Here is a 27,675-nt window from a genome sequence, read left to right as displayed (position 1 = left end):
AAAAAGGCTCTTTCTTAAAAAGTTTTTTGTGAGATTGTTCCTTTCATGAAAATAGCAGCCCCGTAATAAATAAACATTAACCGTAGAACTTTAGACTGACGCATGGATTGGACTCATGTCGAAGAAGAAATGGCAGCGCGGCTCCGAAAATAGATCTCTCCCCCACTTCTTACTTACAACATGAAACAGCAAGGCTAAAAATACATCTCTTACAAAAAAAAAAAATCTCTGGGACGCTCTGATTCATCCTCTCATGTGAGCTGCACAGCTCCTTTGTGGCCGGGAGGGGGGGGGGGGGGGGGGGGGGGGGGGGGGGGATCTGGTCCACAGGCTCTGACATAGCACTCAACCAGTCCAGGCTCCAGTATGGCGCCCCATAAGAAAAGCCCCCGTCTCTCTCGCGCAATGATTGCATTAACACTGGGAAAGCCGAACAGGTACAGAAGCACTGCTCTTGGTTGTGGTGGCCAAGCTGGTGGAGAACAAGACAATATAATTGTTTTGTTGTTTCGTATGCTAATTTAGAATAATTGGAGGGTGCTTTTCTGCTTTTTTTTCTCCTGCTGGGGAGGATGCACTTCAAGCGGAGCTGCCGTTGGGCTGCGGTTGCAGCAAAGGCTGGCTGGCGTCAAGCTGGAGTTGGGGCTGGAGTTGCTGAGGCTGGAGTTGCTGGGCCTGGAGCTGAGGCTGGAGCTGGGGCTGCGTTTGAGGCTGGGCCTGGAGCTGAGGCTGCGTTTGAGGCTGGGCCTGGAGCTGAGGCTGCGTTTGAGGCTGGGCCTGGAGCTGTGGCAGCGTTTGAGGCTGGGCCTGGAGCTGTGGCAGCGTTTGAGGCTGGGCCTGGAGCTGTGGCAGCGTTTGAGGCTGGGCCTGGAGCTGTGGCTGGCCTTGGCCCACCCCTTGCTGGGGAGGCGTGCTGCAGGAGGAGTTTGTGGCGGCCGGCCAGACGGAGAGCTCAGACAGCTGATCACTGTTGGCCAGGGATTTCAGCACGGCGTTCTCCTGTTCCAGCATAGAGTTCCTCTCAAACAGCTCCTTGATCTGCTCCTTCAGCACCTCCACCTCCTCACGCACTGCATACATCAGATGGCTTTTCACTAAGTCCTAAAGGGAGAGAAAACAGGGGACATGCTATTAGTATTTAGCTCACTAACATCCTCTGTGGGAGGACAGAGCAGAACAAGTTATTAGCATTTAGCTCACTAACATCCTCAGTGGGAGGAAAAGGACATAAGCTATGAGGTCTTTAGCTCGCTAACAGCCAATGCGAGAAGACAGGCTAGTTGTTTTCTGCTCTATGTACATTAACTGAACAAAGCAAACCCTGTAGGCACATGATGATTTCGCAAACAAAAATGGCCCGGAAGGGCAATGAAGTCAGCCATAAGTCAGACCACAATTTATGCTTGTATTCGTCCTTGTCAGCAACTGGCTCAGACCAGGGAGTCTCTAGATGGTAAATTATTTTAATTACTTTAGTTTCAGTTAAGTACCAAGGAGGGACCTAAACCAGGAACCTAAAACATGACATGAGTTGAGATTTGTTTCTTGCAATACAGTAGTTCCATTTCAACAATGAGATTTCAACAAGAGAAAATGATACCATAAAATGAATATGATTAAATAAAAGACACTTACCATCGCCTGTTCGATTTTATTATCAATGGCAACAACACCGGCTCCAGAGGCACTGTAAAAGGAATAGAGAAGAATATTAGACAATCATAGGGTTATTGAACTAATTATTGATTACTTTTCATACACTTTAAAAAAGGTTTCTTTAACTTTGAACATTTGTTAAATGTTAAAAATTAAAGAAACCCTTCCCCTAACCCTGAGAGATACCATGGGCCAGTTGATCATGAAAGTAAAGTGAAAAGTAGCCTAGTAGCCCAGCCTGATCTCATAGACTAAACGTAACATAGTAAATGTAAATCCGGGACAGTGAAATTAGTATGATATGTTACATAAAGACAGACGGTTACTTAAAGCAGAAACTAAAATTAGGGAGGATGTATAACGCAAATGTCTAGCAACCCAAAGATTGTGAGTTCGACGCATCACGGACAACTTCAGCATTTTAGAAACTTTTCAACGTTTTAGCTACATTCAACTACTTAGCATGTTAACTAACCCTTCCCCTAACCCTTTAACCTAACTCCTAAACTTAACCCAAACCCCTAGCCTAGCTAACGTTAGCCGGCTAGCTAGAATTCGTAACACACAATATGAATTGTAAATTCGTAACATATCATATGGGTGATGGAAATCCACAAATTAATACATACCATATGAAACATAACACATGTAGTGTCTCAGATTTTTTATTTTACCTTTATTTAACTAGGCAAGTCAGTTAAGAACAAATTCAGATTTGTACCTCGTCAGCTCGGGGATTCGAACTTCCAACCTTTCGGTTACTAGCCCAACACTAACCACTAGGCTACCCTGCCGCCCTAGGCTACCCTGCAGCCCATTTAAGTACAGAATAATACGAAATGCTCTGAGACCAGGTTGATTAGTCATGAACTTTTTTCCATATTATTCCTCAAATATCCTAACTCTATCATACATCATAAGTGCTTCAAATGCAGTAAATTAAGTAAAGCATCAGTGACAATTATGATATTAAAAGGTAGCCTATTAAGATATGAATGCAACGCTACTAGTACTGGTAGCATGCTAAGCTACTAGCAGTGACCTAGACAACAGTTCAATGTAGGTCACAGCAAAGCCTATAGGAGAAAGGCCAGCCATATGGCCGCATTAACACTGCAATGTAACTTTTTAGACGACAGGACAAAATTCGCATAGAAATGCAAGTTATATATTCTCATTGAAAGCAAGTCTTAGAATCGATAGAGTTGCCTATGCGCTATTTCTACGCTTCCCATTTTTAAGTTTTTGCATCTTTTCCTTTTGGTTTTGTACACCAGCTTGAAACAATAATTGTCTACACTACACTTGTTTTGTCACAAACTGAAATTAGGCTAACAATTCGAATTTTAACAACCAGGAAATGGCGGAGCGATTTCTTAATAGTGCATCTTTAAAAATGGAGACATGACTCACATTCCTATACTGTGCGATCAAAATATCACGAGATGAACGTGCAACGTAAAAGTTTGACAAAACTACACAACACATCTTGTGACACCTGTCCAGCAGTTATGAGAACCAGAATGAAAATAAGTCTCGACTGTTTTTTTGTGCCTCGATAATTGTGTGTGTGTGTGTGTGTGTGTGTGTATTGTTGTACTCTCATGGCTGAGGCAAATCTATATGCATTATTTTTTTTTACATAAACTACACTAACATGCATTAATTCAACGACAGGTGTGAATTCTGCACCGTGACCTTTTTGGAAATGTAGTCTACATTTATCCAACGTGTTCACAAAACTTATTCCAAACATCAGACTGAAACCACATTTCCAACCTAATTTAGAAAATATAAAATCAAAAACATCAACGACACTTAAAACCAACGCTCCACTATCGAAAACGGGCGACGGTGAAACTAAAGTATTGAGCAATAGTTCCCCGCCTCGTTCCCTGTAATGGACCAATGATCCGGAATAACTACGAGAACCGGGATAGCACGGTCGTTCGTAGGATAGTGTGTAGCGCATGGTTGAGAGAGTACGCTTTCATTGAACGTGATTGAGCGAAAGGACACTACAAAAACACTGGATGGCGTAAATATCACTAGGCTTCATCGGGAAAAATGTAACAAGAACCCGCACACGACAAGAAAACATGGGTTGACAAGTATGCGGCGGGGATACATTTCACTGCTCCCGCAGTCACCTTCACCTTGGTGCACATGCAGGGAGAGAATGGTAAATGTATCCAGTTATTTATAAATCACGTCAATGAAATAGAAACAAGTTTTAAAAAACGAGAGTGTTACTACGCCACTAATCATAAATCAAATGGCGGTTTACGACTCAGGCCAACGGCATGTATCCAAGTGGGAATGACTCCACAAAACTGTGGAAGTAGTAAAATGGAATGGATCCGCAATTATCACCTTGCTTTTGAAAACCCGTAACATAAATGCCTATAGCTCGCATGCATTTTTGGAGTAGGTTAGGCACGAGAATGCAGGTTCAAATTAAGTTTAGTAAAAGGGCCACACCCAAAAAAGGATTTGTGTGGTTTCTTGAAATAAGACATTGATACTATATCATATGAACCATACAGCCAACATTTGACAAACAGCATTACTTTCAAAGCTGTTCACATGACGAGTCATGCTTAATATATACATGAATGCCTTTGAAAGACTAACTATAACATCTCCTTTATTATCTTAGCCAATTAAATCATCTGAAAGACATGCAAGATATTTTCCTGATTAAATGCGCAGAATACACTCAGTGGCCAGTTTACTAGATACACCCATATCTAGTACCGGATCGGACCCCCCTTTGCCTCCAGAACAGCCTGAATTAGTCAGGGAATGGAACCATTGCTCAATTGGTATTGAGGGACCTAAAATGTGACAGGAAAACATTCCCCACACCATTACACCACCAGCCTGTAACATTGACACCAGGCAGGATCGGCCATGGACTCACGCTGCTTACGCTAAATCCTGACTCTGCCATCAGCATGACGCAACAGGAACCGGGATTTGTTTTTCCACTCAATTGTCCAGTGTGGGTGATTTCACTGGACCCACTTCTTGTTTCTAGCTGATAGGAGTGGCACCTGGTGTGGTAGTATGCTGCACTAGTCCATCCGTGGCAAGGACCGACGAGTTGTGCGTTTTGAAATGTCGTTCTGCACACCACTGTTGTACTGAGCCGTTATTTCCCTGTTTGTGGCCCGCCTGTTAGCTTGCACGATTCTTGCCATTCTTCCACCTCTCATCAACGAGCTGTTTTCACCCACAGGACTGCCGCTGACTGGATGTTTTTTGTTTGTTTCACCATTCTCTGTGAACCCTAGACACCGCTGTGCGTGTTAACCCCAGGAGGCCGTTTCTAAGATACTGGAACCGGCGCGCCTGGTACCGACGATCATACCACGCTCAAAGTCGTTTAGGTCACTCGTTTTGCCCTCTAACTTTCAAACAAACAGTAACTGAATGCCTCGATGCCCGTCTGCCTGCTTTATATAGCAAGCCACGGCCACATGACTCACTGTCTGTAGGATTTAAGCATTTTCGTGAACCGGGTGGTGTACCTAAAACTGCCCGCAGTGCGTGTGTGTGTGTGTGTATGCAGTATTCACCACCAGATACGTGACTGATTGAATGGGTTGATATTCGGTGCCATTCTACAACGGTCATCACATTGTTGTGATCCATACTTTAGAAGGCTTGGAACCCAGTAAGACAGCTGCTGCTTTTTTGATGTCTCAGGCTCTAATGAGCACACACACACACACACACACACACACACTTAGAGCTTCCCTCAAAATGAGTGTTGGATGGCCCTGGAGCACCACACAAGACATTCTGTTCTTTCACCATCCAATTTAGTTGTCTAAGGGCGGAAGTACAAGCAGATTAACATCAGCAGGCTTCTCCACAGAGGAATGCCCTCCTAGCTCTGCAGCCAGTCCAGTGACATCATTTGTACCACTAAATCTCCTCCTTGAGCTCGTCGACAAGAGGTTGATGGGTAATGAAGACAGAATAAGACAAACATGTCACATGCGTGGAGGCAGTGGGCACACTCCCCCAAAACCTCTAAAAACACAATTTTAAAATAATACACTTAAAACTCCATCTGTGCTTGCCTGTTGCAATGGAACTAATAGAAACGTATTGAAAGTATTTGTCCCTGCCACCTGGTCCACCAGGCAAGCTAAAGCAAACACATGCGAAGCCAGGCAGGTCCCCACTGTCAGGGTTGTTACGTAGGCCAAAAAAACCTTGGAAGAAAGCAGGCAAAACACAAACTTTAATGTGTGTTTAAATTGTTTAGTTCCAGGTGTGCACACAGGCCTTCTATAAGTTTTCAAAAAGGTCTGACCAGACGGATCTCTTGCTCTGTAAAAGCACAGACCTCGCCGTGGGCCCCAAGTCCAAATATCTCCAGACTGGTCCCACGCCAGTGAGAGACCAAAAACTAAAATCAGTTGAAATTCTTAAATCAAATGCATGAATGCTATCATGGACTGGCCTAAACATGTGGCCTAATCATGTGACGTAGGCCTAAACCAAACACTGTTGTCGCCATGATGTCACTGGTCCTTTGGCACTTTAATAAAATCTTACACATCAAACATGTCAGCTTAGCAGTTAAGAGCGCTTTGGCCAGTAACCAAAAGTTCACTGGTTCGAATCCCCGAGTTGAGTAGTTGAAAAAAACAAAAGTTCTGTCGATGTGGCCTTGAGCAAAGCACTTAACCCTAATTGCTCCTGTAAGTCGCTCTGGATAAAAGCATCTGCCAAATGACTAATGTAAACATTGGGCTCTCTAGCTAGCGAGTGTACAGTATGTACACTGCCTAACTGGGCGTAAACGGTTAAATACCAGCATTACGGATTTAGATGCTGGGAAAGACTGAAGGGCAGTTTGTCTTTTCTGAGCAAATGAATAAACAAACATGACATAGCACAGGCCCGGGTTACAGGATAAAATAAGAGTATAGTAGTGTGGTTCTTCCAGGTTTGCTCAAGATGAGCCTGGATAAAACCAGCCACTGGTGGACACTGGCAGGGGTGGGGTGTGGTGGACACCCCCCCCCCCAACATATTTAGGGGGGTGGTAGAGTCTTACTATGCGACTGTGGCAGAGGTCAATGTGACCACGACGAGGACAGTCTGTTCTGACCATTAGACACAGTGAATAGAAGACACTGCTATTCAGTGTAAAGGACTGAGGGATTGCCAAAGATAGCTAGTGCTGGATTAGCGCCCATGGTGGTATTCAGCACCGATCAGAGCTGCCACAAACTAGCGGACCATAGATCAGTCTGGGCAGTGCCCATTCAAATGAAGCTACTTTAATACGGTACCTACCATGTACCGTTTTTGACATTCTGGTGGGCCTATGCATCTATATAGAAAAAACTAAACTCCTTCCATTGGCATAATTCTTGCAGTGCGACCACCCGAAACCCAGTGAAGGTCTGAAGGTGTTGAATTTGGCCCCAGCGGCAAAATGAGTTTGACACCCCTGGTATAATCTGAGAAGGTACATAGAGTATCTATTGTGAAACTAACAACAATATTTTTGTGACGCTAGCAGCCGTTTATGGTTGCTGTGGAACAGTCACAGCTTCCTTCAAAAGCATCTCGTACGTCCAATGATTTGGACAATCAACTGCATTAACAAAGTCAGCTGGTTTTAATTAAGCTGGTGTTGAGTCATGAAGGGTTGGTTACACACTGCTACATAGGCCAAGAAAAATAACATAACTAGTTAACAAAGCCCATGGCAGCTTTGAGTGTCTGAAAGGAAAGAAAAAAAGAAGCAAGAAGCAAAATTACACTTGTGGTGAAATTCTTGTTGTAAGGAAAAACAAATGTGGCCAGGTGATGTTACAAGTTCGCCGAAACCTGTTCTGACATAGTTTAAGCCAATAGTTTCTAGTTAAGCCACGTAGGCCTCCCTCTTTGTTCGAGACACTGACTTCGAACATGTACCGTTGGTGGCATAAAGCTACTTCTGCGGCTCTGCGTGGGTAAAGGTGTCAATTCACCTCTGTTCGTCAGAGCCCATAGGGGCAAGGGTTGGGCTGTGATCAAACAAAAAGCCGTTGCGGGGGGGGGGGGGGGGATTTTTATCTCCCATCTTACGCAACTCTGTAAAGTTGACCTTGTTCAAGCACCGGACAGAGCTTAAATGGAGCTCAAATAGGGGTTTGGTGTTCCAAGCACAACGACCGAGACGGCTCAAACCTCAAGGGTTCAAGAGAAGGTGAATCTAAGACGTATTACCCACCGAAGAGTGGACAGTGATGAAGAGCTCTGACATTGACGAAGACTGAGTGGGAACCTGGAATAGTTGTCATACCTTGCCCCTGGCCACTGTTGCCTCAGTGTCACTAGGATCAGTAACTTTGGCGCTTCAGTGAGGGAGAGAAGCCCAGTTGGGGCCTTTGGCTCAGCTTAGCTTATGATAAAACCAGCACGAAGCTCAAAAGGCAAGACCAGTCCACATGTTCAGTACCTGCAGGTTGACTTGACTACCTTGACACCTTTGAGAGTACATACCTGCTACTAGCATGAAAGGCTTTACAAAACCATGTGTGACTGGAAGCACATTCCTTTCATAACTAGAAAAAAAATGAACAGATACACAGGAACCAGTCTGGAGAATTTGCAATGGGGCATCCATCCATAGTAAACATTAGGAGGAAACGGTGAAGCATGATGTTGAGAGACATCGGAACAATCTCTATGGAATCATGTTGTCAGGGCACAATCTGTTTCAAAATTAGGTTGAATAACTTACATCTTTCAAATAATATTTGTCACGTTTTGTAAAACAGGTGTGAAATAACAGCTAAACGCTTATGGGCCCTTCCCAACAATGCAAAGAAAAGAAAATAAATGAAATAATAGAAAAGTAAAACACGTAGTAAAAGTAATAGATACACAATGAGTAACAATAACATGGCTATATACAAGGAGTACCAGTACAGAGTAATGATAACATGGCTATTTACAAGGAGTACCAGTACAGAGTATTGATAACATGGCTATATACAAGGAGTACCAGTACAGAGTAATGATAACATGGCTATATACAAGGAGTACCAGTACAGTGTAACGATAACATGGCTATATACAAGGAGTACCAGTACAGAGTAACGATAACATGGCTATATACAAGGAGTACCAGTACAGTGTAACGATAACATGGCTATATACAAGGAGTACCAGTACAGAGTTAATGTGCAGAGGTACGAGGTAGTTATGTACAGAACAGATAACTAGGAATAAAGTCACAGATAAACAGTAGCAGCAGCGTATGTGAAGAGTCAGAAGAGTTAGTGCAAAAAAGGGTCAATGCAGATAGTTAACCAAATATTACCCAGAGTAATCTTTTCAGCCTCCTGAGGGGGAACTTTGACATTAAATGCCGACTCAGCGCGCCAAGGGAACCATTGAGATCTACAGATGATCTGAGCCTGGCCCGTTTGCGCTTCTGCCATGGAAACCGACACTCATGGGTGTGTGCCTACGGAGCACCCTACATACAGCACCTCTAGAAACAGGAAGTTAAACCAGAAAGTTGGGCCGAAGGCACCGATGCCATCCCTCCTCCCTCGCCATTCTGTGGTGCTGCTGGTGGTGATGGAAACCAACTAGAGATAGACATTCCAGGTGATTGCAGTAACAGTAAAGTCTCCAAACAATCACAGCACAACTGAAATCCGCATGTACTCTTCCAGGCGGAAGAAGTACATGATATTACTGCAGCGTCCCGGTTAAAAAGCACTCAGCCAATCAATGCTTTAGTACTAGCGTGGCTCAGGCACACAGCATTGTGGGTTGGTCGGGTGTTTGAAATGACTGCATATGTATGTGTGCAGTTCTCCTCAGTGGTGTCAGCTGAGCGTTGTTTTGTGCATTCATTTCCAATCTGGTGCTGCTCTCTCCTCAGATATGGTTTCATGTACAGAGCCTTCAGAAACGATTCACACCCTTTGACTTTTTCCACATTTTGTTCCGTTTCAGCCTGAATTTAAAAATTGATTAAATATATTTTGTCACTGATCTACACACACACAATACCCCATAATATCAGAGGGATTCATGTTTTTCAACATTTTTACTAATTAATAAAACCACAAAAACCTGAAATGTCTTGAGTCAACAAGTTTGTAACCCCTTTGTTATGGCAAGCCTAAATAAGACCAGGAGTAATAATTTGCTTAAAAAGTCACATAATAAGTTGCATGGACTGTGTTTTCCCCCACACATACAATATCTATAATGTCCCTCAGTCGAGCAGTGAATTTCAAACACAGATTCAACCACAAAGACCAGGGAGGTTTACCAATGACTCACAAAAGGCACCTATTGGTTGATGGGTAAAAAAAAAGAAGACATTGAATATCACATTGATATCCCTTTGAGCATGATGAAGTTCTTCATTACACTTTGGATGGTGTATCAATACACCCAGTCACTACCAAGATACAGGTGTCCTTCCCAACTCAGTTGCCAGAGGAAACAGAGTTTAATGACTGTGATATGAGAAAAGTCTGTATCAACATTGTAGTTACTGCACAAAACTAACCTACTTGACAGAGTGAAAAGGGACACATGTACAGAATAAAAATACACATCCTGTTTTCAACAAGGCACTAAAGTAATACTGGAAAAATGTTGGCAAAACAATTAAATTTTGGTCCTGAATACAAAGTGTTATATTTGGGGCAAATTCAATACATTACTGAGTACCACTCACCATATTTTCAAGCATAGTGGTAGCTGCAGCATGTTATGGGTATGTAATCATTAAGGACTAGGGAATTTTTTAGGATAAAAATAAACTGACGCGAGCTTGGCACAGGCAAAATCTTAGAGGAACCCCTGGTCCAGTCTGCTTCCCACCAGACACTGGGAGATGAATTCATCTTTCAGCAGGACAATAACCTAAAACACAATGCCAAATCTACTGTTTACCAAGAAGTCAGTGGATGTGGCACAGTTACAGTTGACCTAAATCTGCTTGAAAATCTATGGCAAAAACCTGAAAATGGTTGTTTAGAAAGGATGTGGAAAGAATAATAAAAACATATATATATATTTTTTTTTTAAATGTATTTTATTAAATGGGCAAATGTTGCACAATCCAGGTGTGGAAAGCTATTTTTATTTAACTTAGAGACTTACCCAGAAAGACTCACAGCTGTAATCACTGCCAAAGGGGATTCAATGTGTATTGACTCAGGGGGTTAAATACGTATCAAGATTGTTCTTTTTCATAATTGTTATATGAATGTTTTAACACTTTGACAGACAGTATTTTGTGTAGCTCATTGACAGACAAACAAAAAGACAATTTAATCCATTTTAATCCTACTTTGTAAGACAACAAAATGTGGAAAAAGGGGTGTGAATACTTTGAGGGCACTGTGTGGTTCCCTTTTCATAGACACTCCTCAAGAACGTCCTGTCCCCCCTGAATGCACCCTCCGTCTAGCTGTCTGAGGTAGGGGAGGTCATAATATACTGGCAAATCATCTGTTCTGTACGTAGGCGTGATAGGGAAAGGTATTGGATGCGTCATGTTCAATAGGAATAATCAGATGATTAAATAGAGGACTTCATATTATGACTGAAAAGTAGTTTCCTTTCTAGCACCACTCGGTTCAGTGTCATACTGACCAGTGTACAGTCGTGGCCAAAAGTTGAGAGAATGACACAAATATTAATTTCCACAAAGTTTGCTGCTTCAGTGTCTTTAGATAATTGTCAGATGTTACTATGGAATACTGAAGTGTTTCATAAGTGTCAAAGGCTTTTATTGACAATTACATAAAGTTGATGCAAAGAGTCAATATTTGCAGTGTTGACCCTTCTTTTTCAAGACCTCCGCAATCCGCCCTGGCATGCCGTCAATTAACTTCTGGGCCACATCCTACCTTTTGCAGAATATCAGTCGGTCCCTGATGTTTTTCCTGGAGAGAAGTGGCTTCTTTGCTGCCCTTCTTGACACCAGGCCATCCTCCAAAAGTCTTCGCCTCACTGTGCGTGCAGATGCACTCACACCTGTCTGCTGCCATTCCTGAGCAAGCTCTGTACTGGTGGTGCCCCGATCCCGCAGCTGAATCAACTTTAGGAGACGGTCCTGGCGCTTGCTGGACTTTCTTGGGTGCCCTGAAGCCTTCTTCACAACAATTGAACCGCTCTCCTTGAAGTTCTTGATGATCCGATAAATGGTTGATTTAGGTGCAATCTTACTGGCAGCAATATCCTTGCCTGTGAAGCCCTTTTTGTGCAAAGCAATGATGACGGCACGTGTTTCCTTGCAGGTAACCATGCTTGACAGAGGAAGAACAATGATTCCAAGCACCACCCTCCTTTTGAAGCTTCCAGTCTGTTATTCAAACTCAATCAGCCTTGTCCTCGTCAACACTCACACCTGTGTTAACGAGAGAATCACTGACATTATGCCAGCTGGTCCTTTTGTGGCAGGGCTGAAATGCAGTGGAAATGTTTTTTGGGGGATTCAGTTCATTTGCATGGCAAAGAGAGACTTTGCAATTAATTGCAATTCATCTGATCACTCTTCATAACATTCTGGAGTATATGCAAATTGCAATCATACAAACTGAGGCAGTAGACTTTGTGAAAATTAATGTGTCAAAACTTTTGGCCACGACTGTAAGTCAGTTGAGGGGAGGTTCAGGGAACAACTGTTTGTTTATGCGCTTTAGTAGGCCTTAGTGTTACCGAGGAGGCAGGTTGCCTGGCGCTTAAGAGCGTTGGGCCAGTAACTCAAAAGGTCGCTGGTTCGAATCCCTGGGCCGACTAGGTGAAATATCTATTGATTTGGCCTTGAGCAAGGCACTTTACCCTAATTGCTCCTGTAAGTCGCTCTGGATAAGAGTGTCTGCTAAATGACTAAAATGTAAATGTACTGATGCAGTCCCATTGGCTGAGTGTGAGAGGTTTGGCTGGCCAACATTCCCACTGCCATGCGGTTTCCATCCATGCACATCCACAAAGGAAAGCTCACTGTTACTGAGCCGCTATGCACTGCACCATAAACACACACAGGCAGGCCTGTCCCATCCAGTCCAGTCCAGTACCTATCACTGTGGGCCTTAGAGTCCTGCAGCCTGCTGCCAGACTGGAAGGCCCGGTAGAACACCATGGAGGGGGTCCTGTGTCAACCAAAGTCAAAAGAAAACAGGAGAGAAAAGGAGAGGGGATGAATCAGAGAAGACAGGAGAAAACGAGAAAACCGTCTCGTATTATTAAAATGTCTTAAAATCAGAAGAACACCCTGTGTGCATGGTTAACTAGATAGGAGGACAGAGGCTGTGCCTGAAGGGGTTTCAGTAATTTGACCGTCACATGTTCAAAATGAGCACACAGTACGTAATTCACAAATATTCAAATAAAATTTGCTGGGGGGGGTTTCAAGTGCCTGTTGAGAAAACAATACATGTACATCTAACCCCGCACTCTTAAAAATATGTATAATGCAGCACAGGCAACTGAGGCAAAAACTGTAAAATCGCTTAAGTGTTGAGTTCTGCAGAGAAGGAGTTATTTTGCCAACCACTGTGTTGAAAGGGGGCGAGCTCAGATGGTTACCATTCCCTCCCATGTCCTGACTATGGGGCCCTGGAGGCCACAAGCACACCATGTTCCATGAGGACAGAGAAATGCCCCCCCCCCCCCCACCCAAAGCCCCGTGTCCATAAACTGAACTACACATGTGCACCCCCCCGCCGTACAGCATGTGAGTGAATATCTGAACATTGAGCCAAGGCTCTTTTCCTAGAAATATTTGGCACAAACTCCCTTTGTCACAAAACACTTTGAGCTCCACCTTCACGTTGTCTCACTTCATTCAAAACCCAACATACATACATACATACAAACTCATGCAGTACTAATAGTGTTGAGCAATTAGTGCTTTTTGAGGTCTGTTCGGTTCAATTTTATTTATTTTTTGGTAAAATGATTTTTTGGTAAAATAAAAAAGTGTTACACATTAAAAGGCACTACGAAGGTTCAATGCTGTAACATAATAAAACAATGATTACAAATCTCATGTTGGTAGTGTCTGTCCATTACTGCTCATCATTTAACATGACTTTAATAGAATATTTCAGTTTTATTTGATGACTTTTATTTCATTCCAAGTCATCTCATCTCTATAGAGCTGCTGCCTATGCAATCTGACAACAAAAAACACACTATTTTAGTAGTTCTTCAAAGTAAATAAGTCGTTATTTTATGACTGCTGAATAGCAACTATTCATAAACTTGTCTCATGTATTTTCAGGTAGAGATACCGCGAAGCAACTGCTCTCTATCCCTTTCCACAAAGCATTCTTCTGTCTCTTTTCCCCCTGCGTGTCTGCCACACATTAACCTAAAACAGCAGGCGGACAAGAAAACACCCAGACCGGACAAGTAGGTGAGCAATGGATTATGGTCATTGTCATTTATTACCACGTTTTCTGCACTAAACTATGTAGAATATTGGCCTGTTGGAAACTACAACAGTTCAGCTTGATCAGATTTATCTCTAGAGAAAACTGCGCAATGTCTCATTGAGCTCACAAAAAAAGAAAAATGTCATTAAAATAATTTACCGATGCCAGTCAATTAGCTGTTTACACACACTCATGTAAAAGAGGACATTACATCACCGGTCAAGCTTAGGAGAGAGAGTTGCTGCAGGTAGTTTGTGGGCTCGGCTGGGCTTACATTAGTGTTGGGCAATATCCAGACTGGCATACCTTCATATTGTTCCTGTACACACAAAACACATTTAGGCAGCAAGGATCTTGATCCAGGAGGGGATTGATTGTCTCTGCCGTTAACCAAGAAGATTGATCTTGCATTAGCCACATAGCTAGCAAGTTTGCAAACCAAATGCATAGCTGGAGTCCTGAGCTGAAGACAATTTATTTGGCACATCTTAGATAGTTAGCAAATGCTATGCCACTGCTTAAGTTAACAGGGACGTTGCCCTGTGTAGGGTGCCGTCTTTCGGATGGGATGTTAAACGGGTGTCCTGACTCTCTGTGGTCACTAAAAATCGCATGGCACTTGTCATAAGAGTAGGGGTGTTAACCCTGGTGTCCTGGCTAAATTCCCAATCTGGCCAACATACCATCAAGATCACCTAATCATCCCCAGTTTACAATTGGCTCATTCATCCCCCTCCTCTCCCCTGTAACTATTCCCCAGGTCGTTGCTGTAAATGAGAATATGTTGTCAACTTACCTGGTAAAAGCACGCAACTCTGCAAGGCTTTTTTTGTTGTTGTTGACAATATTGAAAATCACACCGTCGGTATTTCAAACTATCCCAGTATACCACCCAAGCCTAGATCACATGATTCTAGAACACCATCGTCAATGTAACAGATGAACTGAAGTGATTATCCTATCCTGTTTTCAAGTTGTAAATCTCCCGACTCTGGAAGGACACCTAGCCCAATTATGACTGGTTGTAACCTTCTCCTAAACTAACAGACCTCAACCCATGAAGCAACACGCCCATCAGCCCATGACTGAGGTAGCCTAGATAGCAGCCATATCCCAAGGTAAGCTGTTCATTCCTAGGCCTGAATTAGTTGAAAAACTACTAGAAAACTTTGCTCCAACATGACTGATAGTTGAAAGGTGTCTAACCTAACTCAATACCGCCCTCAAGCAAAACTAATGACCCAGAACAACCGGTTCAACAGAAGTAACCTTTTCAGCCATTCTTTTCCATTGATGTCAACCATTTCTATCTGGGTCAAACGTTGGCTGCGTTCACCCCTGCACACACAGAACCGCCTTGAGTGAGCCTGGTGGCTGGTTGGTTTGCTTGCAGGGTGTTGGACCTCGGAGCAACCTTACTGAGCATGTGAAAAGCCATAGGGACTTTGTGAAGGGGAGGGAGGGAATCAATTCAGTTACATAAATCGGGATATTTTGACAATATCGCAATATTTTTGCACTAGTCGGCTGTACTGCCACCAAAACTCCAGTATTTCTCCATCTATAGCTTGTTCTCCGTCCAATTTTGAAAATGGTGAGCCAAGATATTTTTTGCAATTTATTTCCATGACTGATCAAAACGTAGTCAGATCTCTTGCTCCTCTGCAGCAGACATGGTGAGCAATATGTTAGGAACACTGAATCTTAAAACATATAGAATTGTGACAATTGCAGTACATATCGTATCGGCACCTAAGTATGGCGAAATCGTATCGCGAGGTCCCTAGCAATTCCCAGCCCTAGAAAGAAGCAATCTCTCCTGGTGTTCATGAGGCCATCTGTCCCATCCATCAGAGCCTGGGCAGAACTAGGTCAAGACTATTTAGATTCCAGTGCTCTGTTGGAGTCCCCCTGCGGCACAGGTTTAATTCAGTGGGGTGTTGGGGAGTAAGAGAACGGGACTCAATGCCCACTCTGTAAATTCATAAATATGGCCACACTTCTGGGAATGTTCCCCTGTACTGTTGGCCCCTAAATCAGGAAGCAGGGGTGATGGAAAACAAAACTATGGAGAGAGTCGAGGGAACTGACTTTCGTGGAACTGTGGTTTCTTGGACTCACTGTATGTCCTATAGGCCATGTCGTGTTTTCCCATACTCTTGTAAGGATGTGGATAGGCTAGGCAGAAAAGTAACAGATATGAAGTTTGTGACATTGCTTTAACCTACCTGGACAACCTATCAGCGCTTTCAGAGTTACACAGATAAGAAAGTGGAGCAAAGGAAAGGCCTCGACTATTCAAACACACATCACTTAAAACACAACTCACCTAAATACCGTGCATAAATAACATCTCTGCTTTAGCCCTTTGTGACGTACAGTAAATCTATTCAATCGGGGGCTGAGGAGCATTTCTTTCTGAAGCGCCTTTCTTTCTGAAGCCATGGCTGACGTGCCTTTCTCTGTAAACATTGGCGGGAATCTGTACCTGGAGCAGAGGTGATGACTGAGAAGAGAACCTAAATAGGACAATGGAGAGACCGGCAGAGTGGCTCCGCAGAGAACAATGCACCTTTTTTTAGAATAGCAATAAAAAAAAAAGCAGGCGGGATTTGAGAGGCTGATGAGTGCAAAGGTTAACATTGGTAGGCTAATTCTGTTCAGCCATTTTAGCCAGAAAGGGCCTGCTGAATGGTATGAATGTGAAGAACATAGAGTTGGATGCAGGCTAATGTCTTTAGGTACATTGTAAATGAGTAGCAGGGGCTGCAGGCGAGTCAGGACACAGTGATCAGTGGTGGCCCAGGCCCCTCAGGATACAACCAGACACCCTGGGGTTAAAAGCCAAGTGCCACTCGTTGTCACACACACCCTGACATGAAATACATATACTTCCCCTAGCAGACTATTGTACTCAAAACTTTTAAAGTTCATCCCAACCCCCCATCCTCTACCCACATGCACACTCAAACCACAAACCTCCTTGTCCACACACACCCCTCCCCCCAGACTCACCTTGTCCACCCCCCCCCCTCCAGACACTTTTGTCCACCCCCCCTCCCCCAGACACACCTTCTTGTCCACACACACACCCCTCCATCCAGACTCACCTCCTTGTCAACCTCCCCTCCCGACACCCTCCTTGTCCACACTGGCTCATTTCAGTGTCAAACCCTCCTTGTCCACACACTGATTCATTTCACAGTGTCAATCCCTCCTTGTCCACACTGGCTCATTTCACAGTGTCAATCCCTCCTTGTCTCCTAGTGGGCTGCTGAGTCAAGATGCACAGCTCAGCTAACATAGACTTATAACACATTCCATCCACTAGGTGATTTACAGAGACTGACTGACACCATAAGGTCAATTAGGCTACAATTGTTGTTAAACTTTGTTGCTGTACGCAAATAGCCCCAGTTCATTATACAAATATATCTCGTTAAACATCTTCCCCTAAAATGTCTGTTACTCCGACAACACCGCATAAAGCTGCAAAATGTTCTGCAACAAATTTTTCGACCATCAGGCAAACATTAAACGTCTCTAACACGGAACCCAAACCGGCTGCGCGCGTGCGCCATCGTGCATAAATGTATTTTGTCTCCCCACACTAAACGCGTTCACGACACACAGGTTAAAATATCAAACCAAACTCAACCAATTATATTAATTTGGGGACAGGTCGAAAAGCATTAAACATTTATGGCAATTTAGCTAGCTAGCTTGCACTTGCTAGCTAATTTGTCCATTTTAGTTAGCTTGCTGTTGCTAGCTAGTTTGTCCTGGGATATAAACATTGAGTTGTTATTTTACCTGAAATGCACAAGTCCTCTACTCCGCCAATTAATCTACACACAAAACAGTCAACCGAATCGTTTCTAGTCATCTCTCCTCCTTCCAGGCTTTTTCTTCTAGACTTTATATTGCGATTGGCAACTTTCATAAATTAGGTGCATTACCGCCACTGACCTCGTTCGTCTTTGTCACCCACGTGGGTATAACCAATGAAGAGATGGCAAGTGGGTACCTGCTTCTATAAACCAATGAGGAGATGGGAGAGGCAGGACTTGCAGCGCAATCTGCATCAGAAATAGAACTGAATCCTATATTACCCCTTGGCAACGCAGACTCTCGTTGACGCGCGTGAGCAGTGTGGGTGCAATAATTGAATAAAAGATTTCTAAATGTATTTTGCAACGCGAGCGGTGTAGTCAGCCTGTCAATCTGAAATAAAAAGTAGATAATGGGGGGAGAGCAGCTTAAATCATCCATCTTCAGGCTATCTATGGCTGGGGGGGGGGGGGGGGTGAGATAGGAGTCAAGACACAGCTAAGCTCTACAGTAATCACTTGCAGGAAGAACTGGCAGGGGGGATACTGGCTTAGGAATGATGCAACGGTTGACTTTAAAAAAAAAAATTCACGAACTTGCCATTACAATAACAGTTTAATGCTGAGAGAAGGGGACCCATGTCCCATTACAAATTCTAAAACATGTGGGCAGAATGTGCAACACAGATCAGATCATGACTTAGTCTCATTACAATAACAGTAACAGTTGCAGTCACAGCAACCAATTAGAAACCCAATATCACCAACATCTTTGATGGCATTTGATTTCTATTGTGAGAATGGGGAAACAAACTTTCAACTGGTTAGTTGGATCTAGATGTTATAGCCTGATGTAAACAAGGGAGATAGCCCACATGCCTACCCTACACACCAATCTGGAAACATTATTATAGAATAGGACTCCATGGAACACCACTCACTCTGCGCCGGCGTCCTAGAGTTTTGGGAATACCTCAGTCACCTCTAAACAGAAATGTCATTCAACACTTAACTGATGCGCAACAACTGCCAGTTTGCCTTGCCTCTCTATGCCTGTCCGTCAGTCAAGGGGCCTGGCACACGACACTGCAACAGAGGATGTTCCCCGTTGGCACAAAAGACACTGGAGTGGTACATAATGCACAGAAGAGCATTTCCTCTGAAAAAATGTGAAGCACGGAGCCTGAAAGGTCACGGGGCCTTTTTTTGCAGCCTATATTCGAGTCAGGTAATTGTTTCCGCAAGGTAACTTGAATATTTATCTGGCATAGAGCACACAACAAGCCGACTAGGTAAATAGGATCAACTATTCTACTATGGGGTTGTCAGATTTACTTATTTTATAACTCGTTTCATTTGCAGAGGAAAAGTACATGTGAATTGTTACAGCATCTTCAACGCGTGCCCCAGCAGAAATATTTTTTCCATGTTACATATTTTTGGGCCGTGGTGAAAATGATTTTGCCGTGGCACAGCGCCACAGCTATATGACGGCATTGGAAGCACTAAAACAGATGCAAAGTTACAGCCAGGTCTCGCCAGCCAGGGCCACAGTGTGGTTTTGGTTGAGGCATTGCAGTTTCCTACGCCATTCAGCTCCTGACAAGGGACGGTGGGTGACTGACAACAACGAGCTTCAATTCAGTTTCAGACAGAGAGAAAAAAGTATGTATGGCAGAAGAACGTGACAACTAGTAGTGATTTCTTGTCCTGCATTGCCGTTTTAAACACAGCAACTTGGGAATGGCAAAACTGGGTAACTTACATGTTCACACACACAACTAAAATCTATTTTTCAAAACGCTAAAAAGGAAAGTTAAGCTCATGAATCAACAAAGAGCAGAACCAGAACTTTCAAAATAAATTAAAACATGTGCTGCAAAAACACACAAAACTATTTTTTGAAAAAGCCAGTAAGGCAAGTTGGGCTCATAAATCAACAAAAAAGGTCAAACGATTGTAGGTATCTAGGACATGTGACCGAAAAAAAAAAATGCCTGTGCTGCTGCATATATGCTGCCTAGTCTAGGCTATATTTCAGTCTATAAAACAGGTATATGGAAACCACCAAGAGATTTGAGGCACTTTACTGTTTCCTCCAACGCTTGCCGACCCTGACGAGCACTCAACTCAGGAACTGAAAGTTTTAGCATATGAACAGGAAGTGTGAGTGACACCTCTCACCCGTAACAACCCTTACCCCCTCAACTCAAACCCCCTCAACTCAAACCCCCTCAACTAAAACCCCCTCAACTAAAACCCCCTCAACTAAAACCCCCTCAACTAAAACCCCCTCAACTAAAACCCCCTCAACTAAAACCCCCTCAACCCAATCTGTATGATAATTTAGGATGTGATTATCTGCTTTGAAGTCTAGTTCCTAAACTGTATACACTAAAATTACTATTTTCAGTCAAAGGTCACCATCTGTAAAGCTCCTATGTCAGACTGTAGTCAATCCTTCAATATATCTGTTTGTAGGCCTATCTTATCTATTAAAAAAAACTTGACTCCTGTATCAAATGTATACACATCATACAGCCTAACAACAGTCCTTGAGCAATCCACGTGGCTAGACTTACCCCCCCAAAAAACACCCGACAGCACTGCACCAACTCCTGGCCCATCCTCTCAGAACCTTTTCCTAAGTGGGGTCTACTAGCTAAGTGAATGGAAATTCTGATAGCATGAAATGTGGCAAAACACCAGCTCCAGCCTCCACCATACTTCAATGAGGAAGCCTTTTTCTAGGTCAGGAGCTAACTTTTTTTTTTATAAAGGTCAAGCACACAGGAGGACTAAGACAAAATGAATATCTAGCCTCCAGTGTAGAAGGTGGCTGGCTATAAGCTTATTTTGCAAGTTTGTTACAGAGGCCATCAACTTAGAAATATCCTTAAAGGCCGAGTGCAGTCAAAAACGTGACTTTCCTGTGATTGACATAAAAACATCTGCATTGAACCTCTAACGTGTGATGGCAACAGAATTAGGATAGCTGGAGATTAGCCTGGGTCAAGTCAGCAACATTGTATTTAGACTAACAACTGACAACAGAATACATCAAAGCAACACGAGTACATACACTTCTGTACACCAGTAAGGAGTTAATAATAATGTATGCTCATTGCTATCTAACCCAGGTGTTAAGTTGGGAGGGGGGGGGTTTACTTGAGCTACACTCCAGCTCCCTTTCGAGAGTCTGCCTACTGAGAAACATATTTCCTGCCTGTGTGCCCCTCTGCTCCCTCCACTCCCATGTATAGTTATGCTACATCCCAAATGACACCCTAGTCCCTACATAGTGCTCTACTTTTGAACAGAGCCCTGGAAGAAAGCCCCGTTTGTCTGTCCAGCCACGCCAACCAAACCACTGATTACAAGACGTCATCGTGACAAGGGGAAAGAAATCTCCAGAACGCACCCGCTGCTCTCTCTTCTTCTCCAGTCCATCTACATGTCCAGGGAGATGGCTGACTGGATGCTATATGCAGCCATGAGTTCAAACACAGACCCTCCCCCTTGTGAACACACACATGCTTATGCCCCCCCCCCCCTCATAAAACCACTCCACAGCTGCAATGTTTTTCCACAATGCTATAAAAATCCTGCCAATTCAAATCAATCCTTATTTGTCAAATGCTCCGAATACAACAAGTGTAGACCTTACAGAGAAATGCTTACTTATAAGCCCTTAATTGTACTGCTTAAGAGAGAGAAACAGTGCCAAAATGGTTTAAACCTCAACATATGAGATTGAGCTATTGTTTCACATAAGCTATTATTAGCTAGGCCTCAGTCATGTGTCTGAATGGCCCTGCCCTTAAGAGTCTCCAGTATGTCGCCCGACCGCATTTTGTTGACTTTCTAGCCAGGTTATTTATTCCCTTCCATATGATAAATGGTGAACTGTGACAGGGTGAAAGGTGGTGGCTTACCTGTCCTCATCCCCGTCTATGGCTATTCCAAACAGGCTGTTCACAGAGGGGTTGTTGGCCAGCTGCAGGCTCTCAGGGATCTTCATCAGGTTTTTCTCGGAGAAGGCGGGAGGCTGGCCCTCCTCCACATGGCTGAACCCAGCCGCCGGGAGGCCCTGCGCCCCCCTGCCATCGCGGGCCTGTTGCGCGGGCAACAAGGAGGCAGTCAGGTTTGGCATGGCGGTGGGGGCTAATGTGGTGGCGCTGGAGGCACTGGACACAATGATGGGCACGTTTTGGGTGCAGGGTGGCGAAGGGTGGAGGCCGACAGGTTGACGAATACCCGTGGGGCCATACTGACCTACAAGCTGTTGCAGAGTAGAGCTTCCGCCCAGTACCATGGATGATCCAACACCTCCCACACCTCCACTCATCAGGCCTGAAGCTGGCTGACTGACAGGTAAAGAACCTCCTCCCCCCACTGCTGCCATCTCCCCTACCTGCCCCAGCATCTGAACCCCGGTGGCGGGAGTCATGACCAGTGACGGGCCCTGACCCACAGTCTGTCCCACATAGAGGGTCTGGCCGACTGAGGCCACTGCCTGCATGCCAGGCTGGTTCTGTTGGTAGTAGTCTGCCTGGTTCTGGGGCAGGCCTGGGGGCTGGTTGGGCATGTGCTGTCCCGGGGGAAGCTGCTGTAGCATGGCCTGCTGCTGGGGAGGGTAAGCCAGCGTCTGGGTCAGGGCTGCAGGGGTCATGCTTGGGGATTTCTGTATGTGAATGCCACTTTGAGGAAGACCGTTGAGCCCCACAGGAAAGAGGTTCTGGTTGGCAGCAGGTTGGATAGTACTCAGCGTTGGCTGCTGACCTGGGACAGCCATGAGGTTGTTGGTGGGGAAAGTGTGGTGTGTGGCTGTTCCAGGCTGCCCCATGTTGTAGTTTTGGTGGTGGGGCTGCTGCTGTTGCATTGTGTCCATTGGGTGAACGTGCAAGGCGTTAAGAGCAGCAGCGTCCACTATGGAGTCTAGGCCCTGGCCGGAGTGAGTCGACGGTGCAACCACCGCACCACCCGTCAACCCCAGCCCGCTGTCCCTGTCAGCGCTGGGGTCAAATGCATTGGCATGCCTAATGTTATCCGTAGTCCTGTTAACCACAGTGTTACCTTCTGAGTCTTTCTCATAGAACTCTGTGCAAGTCCATCGGCCCTTTCTGAAGGGCTCTCCAGTACCATGGTCAAGTTTGATGACCCTGAAACGTGAACTGCAACTTGCTGTCGATGACATAGCAGAAGTAGGGGTTAAACTAGTCACTACTGGCTGGGATGTGCTCACTGACACTGTTGTAGCCCCCCAACTGACCACTGGGGCAGGCTGTGGCATGGGCCCAGACTGAGCAATAGGGAGGCCGCTTGACGAACCACTTCCCAGTGTTTGCTGGCTAACATGAGGCGAGCCTGCCACTCCTGCCTTTCGAATAGCAAAACCTTCATTTGGAGGCCCCGACATTGCAGGTATCTGCCCAACTTTAGGTACACTACGCGGTGGGGCCATAACGCCAGGTGCCTCTTGCTCCCCTACATGGTTTAGCGTTTCCTCAGATGAACTTCGATCACATACCTCCGGCTCCAAGTCGGCCCGGGACACATCGAATATTTCAGACGACACGTCTTCAGTCCGTGATTCGTCTGGGTCGTCCAGGCTCTCCGTGTCGTCCGTGGCACTGCTGGCCGCCACCTGAGCCTGTGTCACACTTGTGATCTGAAAACAGCTTTTCTTTTTAGCCGGCATTTTAGACATTTTGAGAGCCTGCGTTCACAACTCCCGTCTAAATGTCTCGCGTTAAAAGCAAGTGAGTTAGCTAATATCAGCTGACAACTGGCTATCTGAAACAGCGAATTTGCATCGATGTAAGTTTTTTTTAACTATTATCAAGAGGAGTATGAGTCATCCTTGTTCCTTCCTCCTCTCGTCTCCTGTTGCATTTTACGAGTTCATAACATTGAAGACCAACCCTTCCAAGTCCAGCAATGCAGCGTTTGCCAATAGAAGTAGTAATTCGATAACTGATCCAAAGCTTTGATCCGTCCGTACCGGCCTGTTAAGTAAAGTAATGTCCGGACCCCGTAGTTGTCAGATGGCGGCTGTCGCAGATAGAGTTCCCCAGCTGCGGCAGCTACTTTAGTCCGACTGTGAAGCGGGCCCGTACCTCCACTCAACTAGCTAGCTGGCTACAACAACACTCCTTTACGTTGGGACAAGTATGTAAGACATCTCTCGGAACAAGTCTCCTCTCTCCTCTTGACTTAGGAACTTAAAACGATTCAATACTAACACTTGTTTCAAAGGTATATGTAACACATTCCCAATAATAAATCGTCTCTATTTCACACTTCAGGGAACTGAAAATCCGAACAGCGGCTACCTCCCTCATTCTTGTCAAGATGGCTAGCTAGCCCAGGCTAGTTATGTACAACCGCACTGCATCGTGGGTACCGTACGCAACAATATTTACGTACATGATTATTGAGAATTTCATTTCCCTCGTCTCTCTCTCTCTCTCTGTCGATATAAACTCAGTAACAAAAAAAAACGTCCTCTCACTGTCAACTGCGTTTATTTTCAGCAAACTTAACATGTGTAAATATTTTTATGAACATAACAAGATTCAACAACTGAGACATAAACTGAACAAGTTCCACAGACATGTGACTAACAGAAATGGAATAATGTGTCCCTGAACAAAGGGGGGGGTCAAAATCAAAAGTAACAGTCAGTATCTGGTGTGGCCACCAGCTGCATTAAGTACTGCAGTGCATCTCCTCCTCATGGACTGCACCAGATTTGCCAGTTTTTGCTGTGAGATGTTACCCCACTCTTCCACCAAGGCACCTGCAAGTTCCCAGACTTTTCTGATGGGAATGGCCCTAGCCCTCACCCTCCGATCCAACAGGTCCCAGACGTGCTCAATGGGATTGAGATAAGGGGCTCTTCGCTGGCCATGGCAGAACACTGATATTCCTGTCTTGCAGAAAATCACGCACAGAACGAGCAGTATGGCTGGTGGCATTGTCATGCTGGAGGGTCATATCAGGATGAGCCTGCAGGAAGGGCACCACATGAGAGAGGAGGATGTCTTCCCTATAACGCACAGTGTTGAGATTGCCTGCAATGACAACAAGCGCAGTCCGATGATGCCGTGACACACCGCCACAGACCATGACAGACCCTCCACCTCCAAATCAACCCCGCTCCAGAGTACAGGCTTCGGTGTAATGCTCATTCCTTCGACAATAAACACGAATCCAACCATCACCCCTGGTGAGACAAAACCGTGACTCGTCAGTGAAGAGCACTTTTTGCCAGTCCTGTCTGGTCCAGCAACAGTGGGTTTGTGCCCATAGGCGACGTTGTTGCCAGTGATGTCTGGTGAGGACCTGCCTTACAATAGGCATACAAGCCCTCAGTCCAGCCTCTTTCAGCCTATTGCGGACATTCTGAGCACTGATGGAGGGATTGTGCGTTCCTGGTGTAACTCGGGCAGTTGTTGTTGCCATCCGGTCCCGCAGGTGTGATGTTCGGATGTACTGATCCTGTGCAGGTGTTGTTACACGTGGTCTGCCCCTGCGAGGATAATCAGCTGTCCGTCCTGTCTCCCTGTAGCGCTGTCTTAGACGTCTCACAGTACGGACATTGCAATTTATTGCCCTGGCCACATCTGCAGTCCTCATGCCTCCTTGCAGCATGACTAAGGCACGTTCACGCAGATGAGCAGGGACACTGAGCATCTTTCTTTTGGTGTTTTTCAGAGTCAGTAGAAAGGCCTCTTTAGTGTCCTAAGTTTTCATAACTGTGACCTTATTTGCCTACCGTCTGTAAGCTGTTAGTGTCTTAATGACCGTTCCACAGGTGCATGTTCATTAATTGTTTATGGTTCAATGCATGGGAAAGTTTTTAAACTCTTTACAATGAAGATCTGTGAAGTTATTTACATTTTTATGAATTATCTTTGAAAGACAGGGTCCTGAAAAAGGGACATTTCTTTTTTTGCTGAGGTTAGTAGCTTTTAAACAACTTGTTTTAATTGAAAGGCATTTACAGACTACATTTTGTATGTATCTCAAGATTTCTCAATGTATTTTAAACCTGATTGTTATTTGTTGAGGCATCATTTGAATTAGGCATTTTTATTACTCACTTGGCTGACATCCCCCTCCTCTCCCCTGTAACTATTCCCCGGGTCGTTGCTGTAAATGAGAATGTGTTCTCAGTCAACTTACCTGGTAAAACAAGGGTAAAAAAAGCAAAGTTAGTAATAAACTCCACCGCTTACTATCTGTTCCACTCAATGGATGTGTGATTAACACTATTGAAGGGACTAGCAACAATTCAAAGTAAAATCCCTCCATCGACCCCTGGGGGTCTTTGTTTTGAACGCTTCTGATTCTGCATACCAATGTATACAAATCTTAAAATATTCAGTAAGTTCAATAGAATTATAGATCATAGGTGTGAATCCCTAGCTAAATATTTTTCCTTATGATCTGGCAAGTTCAGTGATATAAAGTATTTAATAAAAAATATTTGAAAGTAATACTTAAGTAGTTTTACGGGGTATCTGTACTTTACTTTATTATTTATATTTTTGACAACTTTTACATTCCTAAAGAATATAATTTACTTTTTACTCCATACATTTTCCCTGGCACCCAATAGTACTCAATACATTTTGAATGCTTAGCAGGACAGGAAAAGGGTCAAATTCACGCCTTATCAGGAGAACAACCCTGGTCATCCCTACTGCCTCTGATCTGGCGGACTCACTAAACACACATGCTTTGTTTGTAAATGATATCTGAGTGTTGGAGTGTGCCCCTGGCTTTCTGTAAAAAGAAAATACAAGAAAATGGCGCCATCTGGTTTGCTTAATAAGGAATTTCAAATGATTTGTCCTTTTACTTTTGATACTTTAAGTAAACAAAATACTGTTAGACTTTTACTAAAATAGTAGTACTTTTTCCACCACTGGGCAAGTTAGAACCACTGCCTAAATATATTTAGATCTGACCTTGTTCACAGTATAACTAGAGGGACATTCCAAGCATATCATGATGATTTTTGCTTTATTCGTTTGAGATTATTGGATTGCTCATAATATTACTCAGCTTCTTCAAAATGTTGTCTCTTTTCATTTACTTCAGCTGTCATGTCCCCATGAGACCTGGTTTTCCAGGTGGGACCACGTGAGACACATCTACTGTAGCCTACAGAGAAAATGTTGGACAACAACAATGTCTGCATAGCACTGTAATATTTTATTTCTTTAGATGCTTATTTACTGAGTTAGCTCATGGTGCCTTGCTTTGGGGCATGGCAGCAATATGCAAAGCCTTATGACTGATGATTCTCTGATCACCAGACTTGGTCATATTCATATCCTTTACAAATTGATCTTAGTGTTGTATCAAAGCATTTTAAGCACTTTATGAACAGCTAACCTCCACTGAAAAACCCATGATTCATTCTCTATAGTCTAAGACGTTAGGGGGGTTATAAACTGACATATGGAATCGTTTTAAGATGATCATACCATGGATTATTTAGCTATTTGATTTAGAATTTTAGGATCCTTTAAGTGTAAAAAATATATATTAAAAAAATATTTGATAAAATATTGAATTTGGACTTTAGTACCAAATCCTATAGAAATGCATTGAATAAAAGATTCATACATGGGAAAAAATAAGACAGTCAAAAATTGTATAATAAGGAATAAGGTTTTGAAGTGTCTGTCCTATATCTAGGAAATCTAAGACAGCTCGGGAAATATATATATACAGTACCA

At 44.0% G+C, this 27,675-nt stretch overlaps 1 protein-coding gene across 2 annotated transcripts; it reads right to left on the bottom strand.

The window, feature by feature from the left end:
- Positions 1-294: 294 nt before the first annotated feature.
- On the bottom strand, positions 295-24,315 carry LOC129823764 (TSC22 domain family protein 2-like). Of its 2 annotated transcripts, XM_055882726.1 has the most exons (4): positions 21,856-24,315; positions 12,729-12,803; positions 1,636-1,687; positions 295-1,101 (listed from the first exon to the last, which is right to left on the bottom strand). In XM_055882726.1, exons 1-4 carry the CDS (start codon positions 23,628-23,630, stop codon positions 580-582), a joined length of 2,424 nt encoding a protein of 807 aa, XP_055738701.1. In that variant the 5' UTR covers positions 23,631-24,315; the 3' UTR covers positions 295-579. The 2 variants fall into 2 exon arrangements, with proteins under 2 accessions (XP_055738701.1, XP_055738702.1); XM_055882727.1 differs by lacking the exon at positions 12,729-12,803.
- Between the last annotated feature and the right edge of the window lie 3,360 nt (positions 24,316-27,675).

This window comes from Salvelinus fontinalis, chromosome 26 (assembly GCF_029448725.1).
Source record: "Salvelinus fontinalis isolate EN_2023a chromosome 26, ASM2944872v1, whole genome shotgun sequence".
NCBI classification, from domain to species: domain Eukaryota; kingdom Metazoa; phylum Chordata; class Actinopteri; order Salmoniformes; family Salmonidae; genus Salvelinus; species Salvelinus fontinalis.
The sequence above is the reverse complement of the archived record's forward strand: the minus strand, read 5'-3'. Positions and strand labels throughout refer to the sequence as shown.